The sequence below is a fragment of the Wasmannia auropunctata genome, unplaced genomic scaffold (assembly GCF_000956235.1).
Source record: "Wasmannia auropunctata unplaced genomic scaffold, wasmannia.A_1.0 LD336097.1, whole genome shotgun sequence".
Lineage (NCBI taxonomy): Eukaryota > Metazoa > Arthropoda > Insecta > Hymenoptera > Formicidae > Wasmannia > Wasmannia auropunctata.
The window spans coordinates 1,467,768-1,481,031 of NW_012026793.1; the positions used below are offsets into that span (position 1 = coordinate 1,467,768).

A 13,264-nucleotide genomic window follows, 5' to 3' on the forward strand; every position below is an offset into this window, starting at 1 on the left:
GAATATACGAGCGGCGCCGCGCGCTTTATAATTTATAGGCTTCCGGTAAATAGTCGAAGGGGAAGTTCAGGGTCGTTTCGTCCATTAATCATCGCGGACGAAGCAGACGGTATTGGCTGGTACCAGAAAATAATTTGCAAAAAAATACAAGCAATATGCTGCAGAGGTAAATGAACGTTTAATTAGATACCTGAAAAATATAACAATTACGTTAATTAATCAGCTACACATTTTAGGTCCTTTGCTATTTTATTTTAACTGCATAGACTGATGATAGAAATTCTGAAATGATATGAGCGAAATGTAACCTTTAAATTATCGCGATTCTTCATAATTTATAAAATGACTTTTTGTTAAATTTTAAATTAAATGGCTAATTATTTAACCATTTAATTTGTAGTTATCCATGATTTTTGCGTATATCAGGCAGTTTATTCGTTCAGTAAACCGATTGAATAATCGCAAGAGACACGTGGATCGTGGGTATCTAATGTATGCTTAATGTGCTGCGACTACGGCCGTCGGCATTAGCGTCTAACTTTTGAGTCAGTTGCATGAGAATCCTCGCTCGGCTGCTGATGAGAAAGCCAGACACCTACACTCACTGGATTTATACTCGGGCTGAAGACTTGACTGAGTCCGCGGCAAGTGTTCATTGTGGGATTTTACTTTTTTCTTGTTACATCCCACTTGAAACTTGATTTCACGAAAAAAAAACGCTTCAGCTTATGAGATATTGTCTACTCTACAAACATCTTTCTTTAAAAATAATATTCGTGAGAAAATGGAGCTTCTATCTCTTGTGGTTTCTTCAGTAATTCAGTTTATTAAATAAAATTGAAGTTCAAAGTTCGTTTATAAAGAAACTGAAATAATTTGATCAGGTCCAACATAATTCTAGCTTTGCCAATTAAATTGAAACGTGTTCAATTTTGACCTAGTATGAACGACGTTGGAAAGGATCGAGATGCAAGACGTGAAATTCAGGAAGTGCGTTTCCTGAAGTGCATGCGGGAGCAGGCGTTCCACACAGACCGCTCGGCACCGCTTCACGGCTGTAAGGAGTGTCTCATGTTTCAGGGAATCTCGCTTCCTGTGTCTGAGAGAGAGAGAGAGAGAGAGAGAAAGCTGAGTGCCTCGACGAAGGTGGCGGACCCCGGCTCTCGTTGCGTCTCTCTTTCGGCATTCGTGCACGCGTGTGAGTCGCATTCGGAGGGGGTGCAAAGCGTTTGAGAGAGGAAGCCAAACAATGCTGATGACTAATGGAGACGCGTGACCCTCTCGAGAAGGACTCGACCCTTCGAAACGCCGCCGCGCCGCTCCGCGCCGCGTCGGGGGCCCCCGGCCGGTGCCCCATCCACCCATTCTCTCACTCTCGCGCGGCCGTCACTTTTCGCCCCTTTCCTCTCCCATCGCTCTCTACCACCCCTGTGTTTTCTTAGGTGGGCCCCTACCGAGATTGACTTACGCTTCTCGTTGACGGAGTAATGGCCATCCTCAATGAAACACCGACGACGAATTAGTGAATGAATTCGGCTCGACAAAGAAAACAGCTTCATTTCTTTTCTTCGCATCTTCCTTTTTAACCTCCGTCGATTTCGGTCGATAGGAAGGTTGCATTTAAATACTTAAGCTTGTGCTCTTAACATTAAATATTAATGTGACAATTCAATTACAACAATTAAGTTATATAAAATTATTTATTTATTATTTGTATGTTATAAGAAAAGTATACTGTTAACGTTAATGAGAAGAATCAGTCATTCGGTATTAATATATATGCCATGAAAATTTAATTTCTCCAATATTATGTCATATATTGTTTAAATTATTTTATGCGAGGGTTGAAAATGTGTTCACATTTATGTCAACTAATTGTGTATTAAATTTTTTCCTAAAATCTTCAACATATAATTATTATTTATTTATTCGATATTTTATTGACTATTCTATAATTCTATTTATTAAATCTATTTATTAAATTTATTAATCGGCTAAAGAACTAAAGATTTTGACAAATTAATAATTGCAAGAGTTATTTTGTAAATACAATAACAATCGACTTTCTTTTTAAATAGTATTGAAAGTAAAGTCAAATCATTCGTTTTTAAAAATTTTATTAAGAGAAAAGAAAGTTATCCTGTATATAAAGTAATTTATATACAGGATAACTTTCTTTTCTCTTAATAAAATTTTAAAAAATTTTAACATGATTTGTGACAACTGAAACGAATGATTTCTTCCTCTCTAATACAGCATGACACACTTGTCTTATAGTCGGAAGTTAGCGTCGTATTTCGAAAATGGGGAAAGAAACCTAGAAATCACACGTTTGAACGATGGTGCTAAATGAGATATATAAAAACAAATGTATATTAATTAATATAATTAAAAGTATTTATACTTTGATAAAAATGCAAACTAATTTTAATATAATTTGTCTTTATCTTATTTTAAGCAATTTGAAGAAAATTGCAAGTTTTGTAACAAAAAAAAGAATTATAAAAACATGTAAAATATATTTTAACTTTTCATAGTAGATTTTTAGATGTTTAAAATAGATTTTAAAATATATTATATTTATCTGGAATATAATATATTCTATTGTTAATTGACTATTACAGTTACTGATTTAAAGTTTGACACCCATAGAAACACATCACTGAAAACTCAGCGGTATAAAATAATTCGCGGATAAAAATAATTCGCGAAAACAATGCTTCACACTCGTCGTATAAAAATTCTCTTAATCCCCGACAAAAATGTAGAGCTCGGAGCAAAAAACCTAAGCGGCCGCCTCGTGTGTCACCATTTCGAATTCTTTCGCAAACGCCGACCAACCACTTTGGTCGCGAGGAACGATTCACGCTCGGGGATTGGCCAAAAAACCGAGGGAAACGTGGAAGAAGATTCCGGAGAGCTTCCGTGGCCCTACTCCTACGACTCTCCACCGACCGTTCTCGGCGGTTCTCCATGACATTCTCGCTGCCCTATGACGGCGCCGTCACATGTGCTCGCTTTGACATTTCCGAGTGGGCACTAACGCAATTCGCATCCATTCCGCGCGCGGAGTGATTCTACGGTGAACCTGTGCTCGCTTGTTAACGAGATGTAGTGACAATTGCTAGATATTATCTATTGTGATCTGTTTAACGTTACATGAAATAGTAGAAGTATTTTAACGCAACTTGAGTCTTTTACGCAATCTTATCGAGAAAGTAGATACAAAAGCGAAAAAATACGAGCAAGGAAATATAAAAGAAAAAGACCATATAATATTTAATTTTTTTTATAAAAGTCCAATAAAAAAAATTTTTTCTCCGAACAGATATTTGCGCTTGCTTTCTTCTATCAATTTTTCTTCATCAATCCTCTGAAAAGAGAGTCGTATAAAGAATTCGCAAACTGGCACGTTGAAACAGTCGGAATCTTCATTCGGTGCTATGTCGTGGCCGAAAGACACGATTGCGAACAGCCATCGGACGTCGGACAATTTCGAATTACCACCGACACCGCCGACGCCATCGTCTCTTCATGTGGACGGGCCGAAAGCGAGGTCAGCAACAGGTTGCGAGACACCGTGGTACCACAGGTGGTCCTGGAGCACCCCGTCGAATCCTTGCAGCGGACTCGACGTTGCAACCGACGAGACCGCTCGTTTAATCTCGCCGCCTTACATCGTGAATTTTCTCCAAAGCACCGACAGCAATCAGAATTATCGCACGTGCAGGTAAGACTTCAATAATATGATGTATAAAAATCTAATGGGGATGCGCGACGCGTATTTAACGTGTAATTAACATTTCTTGTAATATTCTATCTATTATTATTCAAGTATTTTATTTAGTCGAAATAAGAAATACTTTAAAGACAACTCTTTGAAAGAGCATATTTTAGTTGCACTATAATGTTACTGAAATATTATGATCTTATTATTATATTTATAAAAATATATATTTTTCGCATTTTAAAAACTATCTATTCAAAAATATCTTATCTTCATAAAAAACGAATATTGCTCGTAATTTGTAAAATTACGTATACCTTTTAATAATTATTAATTAGTTATTGTATACGATTAGTAGACGCTTTCAAAGTTTTTATTGTTATTACCTTAAAACAGAAGTTTATGAATTTTTATATCATATAAGCTAGATCGTGCAATTACCATATTACGATTCATATAAATGAATGTAACAACGTTTAATTTTCATTTTAAGATGGGAGCAATATTCCCAGCAAGATGCCGCAGATTGTCATCCGATAATCATCGAGCAATTAAATGGGAAGGAAGATGAGAAGCTTTTGAGTAAATCTGAAGATTTGTTTTACGAGAATAATCAAGATCGCCGTGTGACGACTACGACAAACGCGGGGACGATGTTTCACACTTGGGAGATGCCCCATCTGCAGAACATGGACCACGAGTACGAGAGCAAGTATCATCAATTTTGGCAGGATTCGCAACATAACGAGAATCGTGCGAATTCACTCTTCCGAGAAAATACACGTCCGCATCAACGAGAACGAGGTAATGCATTTTTTTTTCATTAATAACCCCAAGAGATTGCCTTTTAAAATAAAATTGCATTTAAAAATAAAACGTATATTGAAATTTATTAGATTAAAATTATATTAAAGAAATTCTGTAAAGAAAAGCTTCCACTCAGGTAGAAATTGACTGCAACTTGTTGGAAAATGATTTTAATTCTGTTCCAATTATTCTGAAGCAATAATGAATCCGTTGTTGTACAAAATTCTAATAGCTGTGCACAGCTGTGCGTGATGAAATTAGCTTGGAACATTTCGCATCATAGCTTCGACAGATTTCTGACGTAAATCATTGACAATACAGTTGGAAGTTTTATGTCTTTAGTGTCGCCAATGCGGCCATAACAGGCCCAGTACAATCTAAATGTTTATCAGACGTCTAACTGAGCTAGTACACATCTTGAATGGTAAAACGTCACGGTATCTTTCGCTGTTACGCTGATATTTAATGTACTCCGTCTATGCTGCTTAATAACAAATAAGTCTTTTACGTCGAAAACCGTTCGTCGAATTCTGACATGAACTGAATAGAACAAATAAGAAATCGCCAATAAAACTACAATTAAAATCAATGTACTTCTTTTCTTATTAGAAATCCAACATCTAGACTATCATATTATAACATTACATTAACATTATTGTATACTCAAAATTTAATTAAGGAAAGTATTATAAGTGATATGTGGACTCAAGTCGGGGGGAGGAGGAAGCGCATAATCGTTAAAAAATTGATTCCGCGAAAAAACGTATTGCTTTTTTTACTTTAAACATCTTTACTTCACATATCAACATAACTTTTTATGACATAATATTGATTTCTTTGTTCGTTTAGAGATTTTTCTAATACTTACTTTAAAACACGATAAATCATCTAATTGAAACGCTTCAATTTATGGAATAATACATATATCATACCTTTATCATATGAAACATCAATATGCGTTATCTCGAATTTGCAAATTGGTAGAATGAAAATGTTGGCTTTGGCTACTTCGTTTGATGTTGCCCTCGCGTTATTACTCGCGATAGTGGCCATCGATGCGCGGGCCGCGGACTACGAGAGGATCCCACGATTGACGTCAGCTGGCAATTAGAGTCGAGATAGCGGCACGGAAGCAAAGTTAAGGGCCTCGGGAGAGCGAGAGAGAGAGAGAGAGAGAGAGAAAAGGAGAGCCTCTCTGCGGCGGCCATGGTGTCGCATTGCGGTAGAGACCGCGCTTCCAGCAAAAGCGGCTCACTTTCGCAAGCGGGTGCATCGCGGTGCAACGCGTACTGACGCATCGTACACACGCGGCTATTTTCATCTGCGGCCGGCGACTTTTTGTCGCTGACGAGCCGCGAAATCTTCGCCGCGGAAAGACCATGCGGCAAGAAGATCGAGCCGGATGATGAGCGGCGTTATGTCACCATCCGAGATGAAACTGGACCGTTCTGTTAACGTGAACGGGGGGGGGGGAGAGGAAGGGCTCGCATCTGAAGTCTGAACTGATATTATCTAAAGAGGGTGTTCTAAAAAGAGAGCCAGCATAAACCCGTTTTCTCTTGATTCCACTTTATTATGTTTTCTATACTGAAAATCAAACATATATCAGCTGCTTGAAACGTAAGGATTGTCATTGTAAATTCTACCATTATCATCCTGACATGAGTAGTACAATTAAATTCCCGTCAACATTTATTCCAAATTACCGATTTGTATTACCATCTATATATACAGAGCTTTAATCGCATTGATATATTTTTTTGCGTAAATAAGAATAGGAAACCAATTAAAATTTAAGGCATATATCTCTTCGACGGTATCAAGGTATCACGTATTCGCGTGTAGGATTCGTGGACTTTGCTAATCCGAATAGAATGCATTGCTGAAATTTCTCATTTTTGTTCTACTGATTGCAGAAACTACGAAGAAAACAAGCGATAAGCCGCGAAAGGAGAGGACCGCGTTCACGAAGCAACAGGTCCGACATCTCGAGTGCGAATTCGCTCATAGTAATTACTTGACACGTTTGCGCCGCTACGAAATTGCGGTAGCGTTGGATTTGACAGAACGCCAGGTACATTATTTACAATCAAGTAAAAAATATAGAATTTTTATATCTTCTCATCGTTAAGCTACATTTTTTTACAGGTGAAAGTGTGGTTTCAGAACAGGCGTATGAAATGGAAGCGGACGAAAGGGAGCACGGCGAACGTACAGGAAGCGACGATCGTATCGTGACGAATATTTTTCTCGAGCGCGTTAATCCAGTACACTTAGATTTAATTGTACATAATTTATATTAGATGCAAGTCATTCGCAGAAGCTTAGAAATTTTATTATTAACAGTGTCACAGATATACTGTAGTCTCGTATCGCGCAGATAAATCCCTATTGCTTATTTAACGCAAATAATGCAATCAAAAAAAACCTATTACAAAGTAACTAAAAATAAAGTAAAGCTAAGTTACGTCTTTAAATGTTCGTTACGTACTCGGCACATCGACTGGTTGAAATTTTATGCTAATCCCCTTGTCTTGCAGTTTACCTTCCAACGCGGACAGTTTGTCGAGCGATCTTCGAACGTATTTCTCGTAATTTTCATCGCTTTGCAGACGGTTCCTATTTAGCGATTCCCGTTTTCGGTTTTTGAGTCTGGGATACCTATCTTCTGACCAATTTACGCCCGAGAAAAATCCTGTGTGCTGTTTCTCAGGTGGAATGTACGTAGCTGGAAAAATACGTATTCATAAATAATGGAAGACAATCAATCAATAATATCAACACAATTTTAAATCAATCAATACCTTTTAATAATCGGCCGCACATGAGATAATTGTTCATGGTGTCCGCCGCAATTTTAGCAACCTCCTTGTGAAAGAATTCAACGTAGCCGTAGCCGCGACTTTTGCCGGTCTAAAAATATATTTTTTTAAAAAGCTTATTATATACAGTGCAGATGTGAAATAGTTAACGATCCGTCTAATCGTGTGCATACCCTTTTGGATCTTGCCACTCGTAGGCGAGTTATATTCCCAAACTGTTGGAAATACTCCTTCATTTGTTCCTCGTAAAATCCATGAGGTATGTGTCCTACGTAGACTATTCCCCTATTTCTTGATTTCCGCGGTTTGAACTGTTTAGATTTCGGTCTCGCTAAACTTGCCTTATTATTTTTCTTGGCTCTCTCTGCTTTAGCCTCTGCTCTCTTTTTCTACAAAAAAAAAGAGCATTCATTGCTAAGTATAATAAACATTTACTATTCAAGTAAATGCAAATTCGTGTTAAGAATTTTATCAAAACTAACATCTCTTTATTTATAAAACGGCAACAATCATTATAATGATTATTAATTAATAAGCTAATAATAGTCAATGATAGTAATAGAAATTAGCGACTACAAATATATATAATACATTAAAAATAATCGGATAACTATAAAATATCACAAAAGTAGAATAAGAAAAAGGATAAGTTCGTTTTCTACCGAAGGAGGTTATGTCGATACCTTGAAAATTTGCTTGACATTTTTCACAGCTTTCTCGAGGCTGGCCCCTGCTTTTGGCTTCGACGCCTTCTGCTTGCTCTTGGCAACTTTTTGCAAGACCGACTTCTTGGCCGTAGCCTCTTCTCTCTTCACTTTCATGTTTCTCGAATCAATCAAAACAACACGCTGTAACAATCTCACGTGCCTCGCGGTTCGCGGTGCAATATAGGTTATGGGAAGCCGGAAGAGACAGCGCACATCAGATGCGTTCGGAAAACAACTGAATTTAGACTTTTGGAGAAAACGGATCTCTGATTGGTAGGTCCAAAAACTTTGGTGAATTTCCAGTAACGCAAATAAACCAATCATCGCGCTCGAGTAGTAACCACCCACGTGGTCGGTGGCTACGCTTGCGGCTTGACAAGGCAAGAGACGCTCCCGTTGCGAGACGCGCATCACGAGTATGAGATTTGAGAGTGAAAAAGGGAGATTAATTTAATAGGTATTTATAATACACATACATTAATCTTGACGCCCGCTTTGCTTGCCGCGCTTCGACGTAGCGACACTCGCGTAAGCGTGTCGACGCGAATTCCAGCGGACTTCTCTCTCTCGCATACATTAATTTGAAGGTTAGCGTTTGCGTTTCGTTCTAATACCGTCTTCCCTTCGCTCGCCGCCCCCGGGTGATGATCCACGCGTGGCCTGATCAGACTGTCGATTGTTTCTCAAGGTTGTTGTAAAAAAAAAAAAAGCTAAACGGGAAACGCGCAGCCTCTTCCCTCGTCCTCCCCGCCGGAGATGATGACAAAGCAGCGCAAAAACGTGGGGGTGACGGCGAGAGTTATGGAACCACTGCTGACGGTGCCGGATCCGAGGGCGGTCTCGCAGCGCACCGCGCCGATATCATCCACCGTGCCTGCTCAATCGAAATACGTAAAGTTGCTGCGAGCCATCGAGCAGCTAGGCCGCGACCTTAAGCTCTGTTACACCGGCGATAACATACAGAAGACGTTGCCCAGGGTCGAGCGCGACATCGCGAAGGCGTGCTGCCTGGTCCAGCAGTGCCGCGCCGAGGCCACGAAAAGCGCGAGGAAATCGTGCCAATGATACGCTACCTGCTCTCCGTGACGATTACGCGACGTCGCTCGCGTAGAAAATTCTCTCTTTTTTTCTTTGTTTTTTTTTGTTCGTAACGATGCAAGTAGCGATGCAAGTATACACTTTTAGGATTATAGTACTTATTGCATCGAAGATTGTATCATCAACAGTATTCTGTTCTATCTTGAAAACTAACATGCTTCGGGCTCACTCAAAGTTCTTGGTGGCATGCTAAAAATAGAGTACGGAGGTAGCTTCAACAATCTTCTCTAAGCTATTCAGATTTGAACATTTTCATACCTTTTGTTTCTTTGTGGAGAAATTTGAGACATTTATGGCATAGAGACTCAAATTGAATCTAGTTTCCTCGAAAAAGTAAATATTTAACCATTGTTACGTGGAATCATATGGAGCCTCTGTTAGCTAAGCCTATCTAATATCCCTGAATATCAAAAATCTAAATATCAAGAAGGACTATGTGTTCATATATTTAAGCAAATATCTCAAATACAGCTTTAGCCATAAGCGCTCTCAATTTATTGCAATTTCTTGGAAAAGGCGACAATAAAAGCCTAAAAAGAATAATTAAAATTGTTATAAAAATAAATATTTTTCAACAAAATTATTTTTAAATCTCTCTTTCGTAGAACGCTTACATTTAATTGTGGGGATACTTTACAATACTTATGGCCCGGGCTGTATTTTCTATGTAAGTCTACATTTGGGATTATTAGATAGCTCAGCAATAGAGCAATCAGCAATTGAACAAAAGATTGTTCTGCTATCTCTCGCACGTTATAAAGAATTTTGAATTGGAAAGATACTATTTCATTGTGATAGAAACAAAAATCAGACAGAAACTAATTTCAAGTGATTTTGTAATGTGTTACCGCTAGATAAAGAATAAACTAAGATGATAATTACAGTAATGGTAACGGATTCTAGTGAAATCTAACGAAACTAAGAATATTTTTATCAAATACCTCAACTTAGCTAAATTTAATTAAATTAAAACTATTAAATAACCTTCCTCTTTTAACGGGTAAATATACGTATAGATGAATGCTAAGTGGAGGAATCGAAGATCTCTCTCTTATATAAAACAGATAATTATATCTATGCCAAGATAAATATGCCAAAAAACAGCACTGTAATAATCATCTATTTTAAACTTGATTTGTAATAGACTTTTTATGGCTAACTTGTATGCAATGTGTGTGTTTTTTCTCATCTGTCTAAATATTTATTTATTTATTTTTAAAAAGTACAGTTAAAATACAGTTTGCAGAAATAGTGATACATTTAAAGCCTTAATAACATGTACACAATTATAGTACAAATAATACAAATGGTACAAATATAGACACAAGAGTTAGTTACCGCGTTTCTAATTATACAAATATAATTAATAATTTTATAGAAGAATTTTTATACATATATAATCTGCGATATATATGTAATTATACGACATTGCTTAAAATATTTGCTATTATAATAATGCGTAAGATAAATGTAAGAGAAATCCCAAACAAGAATGATACGTATTGTGTTCTTATATTTTAAATTTTGTGTAATATTTATAACGAAATAAAATTTTTTACTAAAAAAAAAGAGTTTTTGTGTTTAAGCGCCCATTTGCGACTCAAATTTTTCTTTCAGTTTGCGATTTCATATTCATATTGGATATATACTCATTTCTTTCCTCTGCATAACTTTTCGCGCCATACATTTATTTCACAATTAATGTTTATTTTTTTTACTTGCGTATATGATAATCTATAATCAATTATATCTATATCTTTATCATTTATAATAAAATATACGGCCGCTATTTTGTAAGTTTATTATATGATCTTAATTATTTATTAAATATCATTTGATGTGGCGTAACTCTAAATTATGTCGGAAATTTCTTCTGTTCCAGATAATAGAAACAAATGGCAGAGGACGAGATACACGTGCGTACTTTGGCTACATTTGATACAAAATTTCCAGCGGACACCGTCGAGTGGTGTCCCATGGAGCCGTATCGAGACGTGCTAGCGTGCGGCACGTATGCGTTAAATAAAAATGAATCTAGCGCAAAATCCACATACAGACAGGGGCAGATCTTGCTGCTCCGCATAGGGAACGGCGGGGAGTTGGAACTGCTGCAGCAAGTGTGCACCTCAGCTGTACTGGACATGAAATGGTTGCACGTCACGGACGTCGCGGAGACCCGGGTGTTACTCGCCGTTGTCGACTCCACGGGATACTTGCAAATTTATCAGCTGAAGGACGACGGGAAGAGGATAGAACTTGTCACGAAATCGAAGGTCAGCGACGAGGAGAGCGTCATGGCGTTATCTCTGGATTGGTCCAACAGAAAGGACATCTCCGAGCCTGTCGTTAATACTAATATTCTCGTGAGCGACAGCGCAGGACAGATCTCTCAGTTTACGTGGGGCGAGACGGGTGAGCTGACGAAGGACTTCACGTGGCCCGCGCACCAGTTCCACGCGTGGATCGTCGCATATGATTATTGCAATTCACGCATTTTTTATTCTGGTACGATACAATTTACATGGAAATTAATCTATACTTGATTTTGTATTATATGTATTATATGTATCTAAATAATTTGTTAATTTAACATGTTTTTTTCTTAATTCATCATTTTTAATTAATTTTTCTTTTAGAATTTCAAGTAAGAATAGTCAACAGAATTTCGGCAAATTAATGTTTCGTAAATTTCAGGAGGCGACGATAATAGGTTTCTATGTTTCGACAGCAGAACGGGATCTCATCCAGTAGTTGACAATAAGGAGCACACTGCCGGCGTAACCACCATCCATGGCAAAACATCTTTACTCGCGACTGGAAGGTAAAAGGAATTCTTCAGTAATCTTTTTGCGACCCCTCAAATAAGATGTACAATGAAAGTTGATCGAAGATCTTTCTACGTTCAATTTTTCACGAAGCTGACCTCATGAACTTTATAATAGATCTCTTTCAGTATTTTTAAACTGTCACACTTAAAGTAATAAATTATTTTATAATCTACATATTAATTAAATGACACTAAAAAAAAGCTGATCTAAAATGAATCCCAGATTACAAATATATGTATATTTAAAATATAAATATACACACTCAACATTTGTAATCGATGATTCATTTTTGATTAGTTTTTTTCTTCAAACGACCAGTATGCGCTTAAATATTTCAGTTACGACCAGAACGTGAGACTCTGGGACACGAGAAATTTCGCGCGACCAGTATCGACGATTTGTCTCGACGGTGGAGTCTGGCGTTTGAAATGGGATCCATTTACTCAGCAATATCTATTCGCCGCCTGTATGCACAATGGTTTCAAGATCGTTAATCATGATATAGTATCGTCGATCGTTGTCAATTATAAAGAGCACAGCGGTTTATCGTACGGCTGTGACTGGTCGTTCCTAAGGCAGCCGGACGTTTCGCGTTTAAACATACCTAACGGTGACACCTTAGTGAGCACTTGTTCCTACGAAGATTGTCTCCTCAAGGTGTCGGTGATTGATTTCTGGCCGGACAAACACGTTAACGAAAAAGACTACTGACGCGATTAAGAAGCACATTCCTATAGCACAAATAAATGTGCTGTCATAGCGATTTTAGGAAAATGAAATGAATGCACAAATTGTACTATATAGAAATCCGTGAATGAATGTAATTCACAATTTGTATAATACCTTTATTTATATTAAAATTTCAGCGATTCACTATTTATATATTAAATATATTTATATTAAAATAATAAAAATTTTCATCCATAATTTAATTTTTTGATTAGGAAAACTATATATGTATATAATTAGTTCAACAAGTTTTCATGTCAGCATAACACTCAGCAAAGTCTTGCCTTTCACACAAATTAAACTTAATTAGATTTATCTCAGTTTCTTTATAATTTTCCTTACTAATGCAATAATGGAACAATATTGGTCTCTGCTTATATACAGGGTTGTAAAATCAAAAATTATAGATTCAATGAGTCTTTAGACGTTTGTTTCACCGAATCTCGTCCAGCATTTTCCATTCCGTTTTATTTATTTGATTTCAATTTTAATTTTCTCGGTCGAGATGTAGAGATTTTTATTTAGAACAGAAACTGAGCTCGCCCA

General features: G+C 37.2%; 3 protein-coding genes and 1 long non-coding RNA gene across 5 annotated transcripts; 2 read left to right on the plus strand and 2 right to left on the minus strand.

The window, feature by feature from the left end:
* The first annotated feature begins 3,041 nt into the window (after nucleotides 1-3,041).
* On the plus strand, nucleotides 3,042-6,690 carry LOC105462601. The gene is made up of 5 exons (XM_011709303.1): nucleotides 3,042-3,111; nucleotides 3,329-3,730; nucleotides 4,221-4,531; nucleotides 6,333-6,358; nucleotides 6,408-6,690. Exons 2-5 carry the CDS (start codon nucleotides 3,444-3,446, stop codon nucleotides 6,663-6,665), a joined length of 882 nt encoding a protein of 293 aa, XP_011707605.1. The 5' UTR covers nucleotides 3,042-3,111; nucleotides 3,329-3,443; the 3' UTR covers nucleotides 6,666-6,690.
* Nucleotides 6,629-8,722, minus strand: LOC105462533 (MKI67 FHA domain-interacting nucleolar phosphoprotein-like). Its single transcript, XM_011709187.1, has 4 exons — nucleotides 8,040-8,722; nucleotides 7,530-7,745; nucleotides 7,339-7,447; nucleotides 6,629-7,262 (listed from the first exon to the last, which is right to left on the minus strand). Exons 1-4 carry the CDS (start codon nucleotides 8,472-8,474, stop codon nucleotides 7,018-7,020), a joined length of 1,005 nt encoding a protein of 334 aa, XP_011707489.1. The 5' UTR covers nucleotides 8,475-8,722; the 3' UTR covers nucleotides 6,629-7,017.
* On the plus strand, nucleotides 8,438-12,869 carry LOC105462532 (diphthine methyltransferase). The gene is made up of 4 exons (XM_011709186.1): nucleotides 8,438-8,520; nucleotides 11,044-11,666; nucleotides 11,856-11,982; nucleotides 12,328-12,869. Exons 2-4 carry the CDS (start codon nucleotides 11,057-11,059, stop codon nucleotides 12,698-12,700), a joined length of 1,110 nt encoding a protein of 369 aa, XP_011707488.1. The 5' UTR covers nucleotides 8,438-8,520; nucleotides 11,044-11,056; the 3' UTR covers nucleotides 12,701-12,869.
* On the minus strand, nucleotides 11,756-12,679 carry LOC105462531. 2 transcript variants are annotated; one of them, XR_976069.1, is made up of 2 exons: nucleotides 12,594-12,679; nucleotides 11,756-11,975 (listed from the first exon to the last, which is right to left on the minus strand). It is a non-coding gene; the product is annotated as an uncharacterized LOC105462531 (long non-coding RNA). The 2 variants fall into 2 exon arrangements; XR_976070.1 differs by lacking the exon at nucleotides 12,594-12,679 and adding an exon at nucleotides 12,252-12,340.
* Nucleotides 12,870-13,264: the final 395 nt, after the last annotated feature.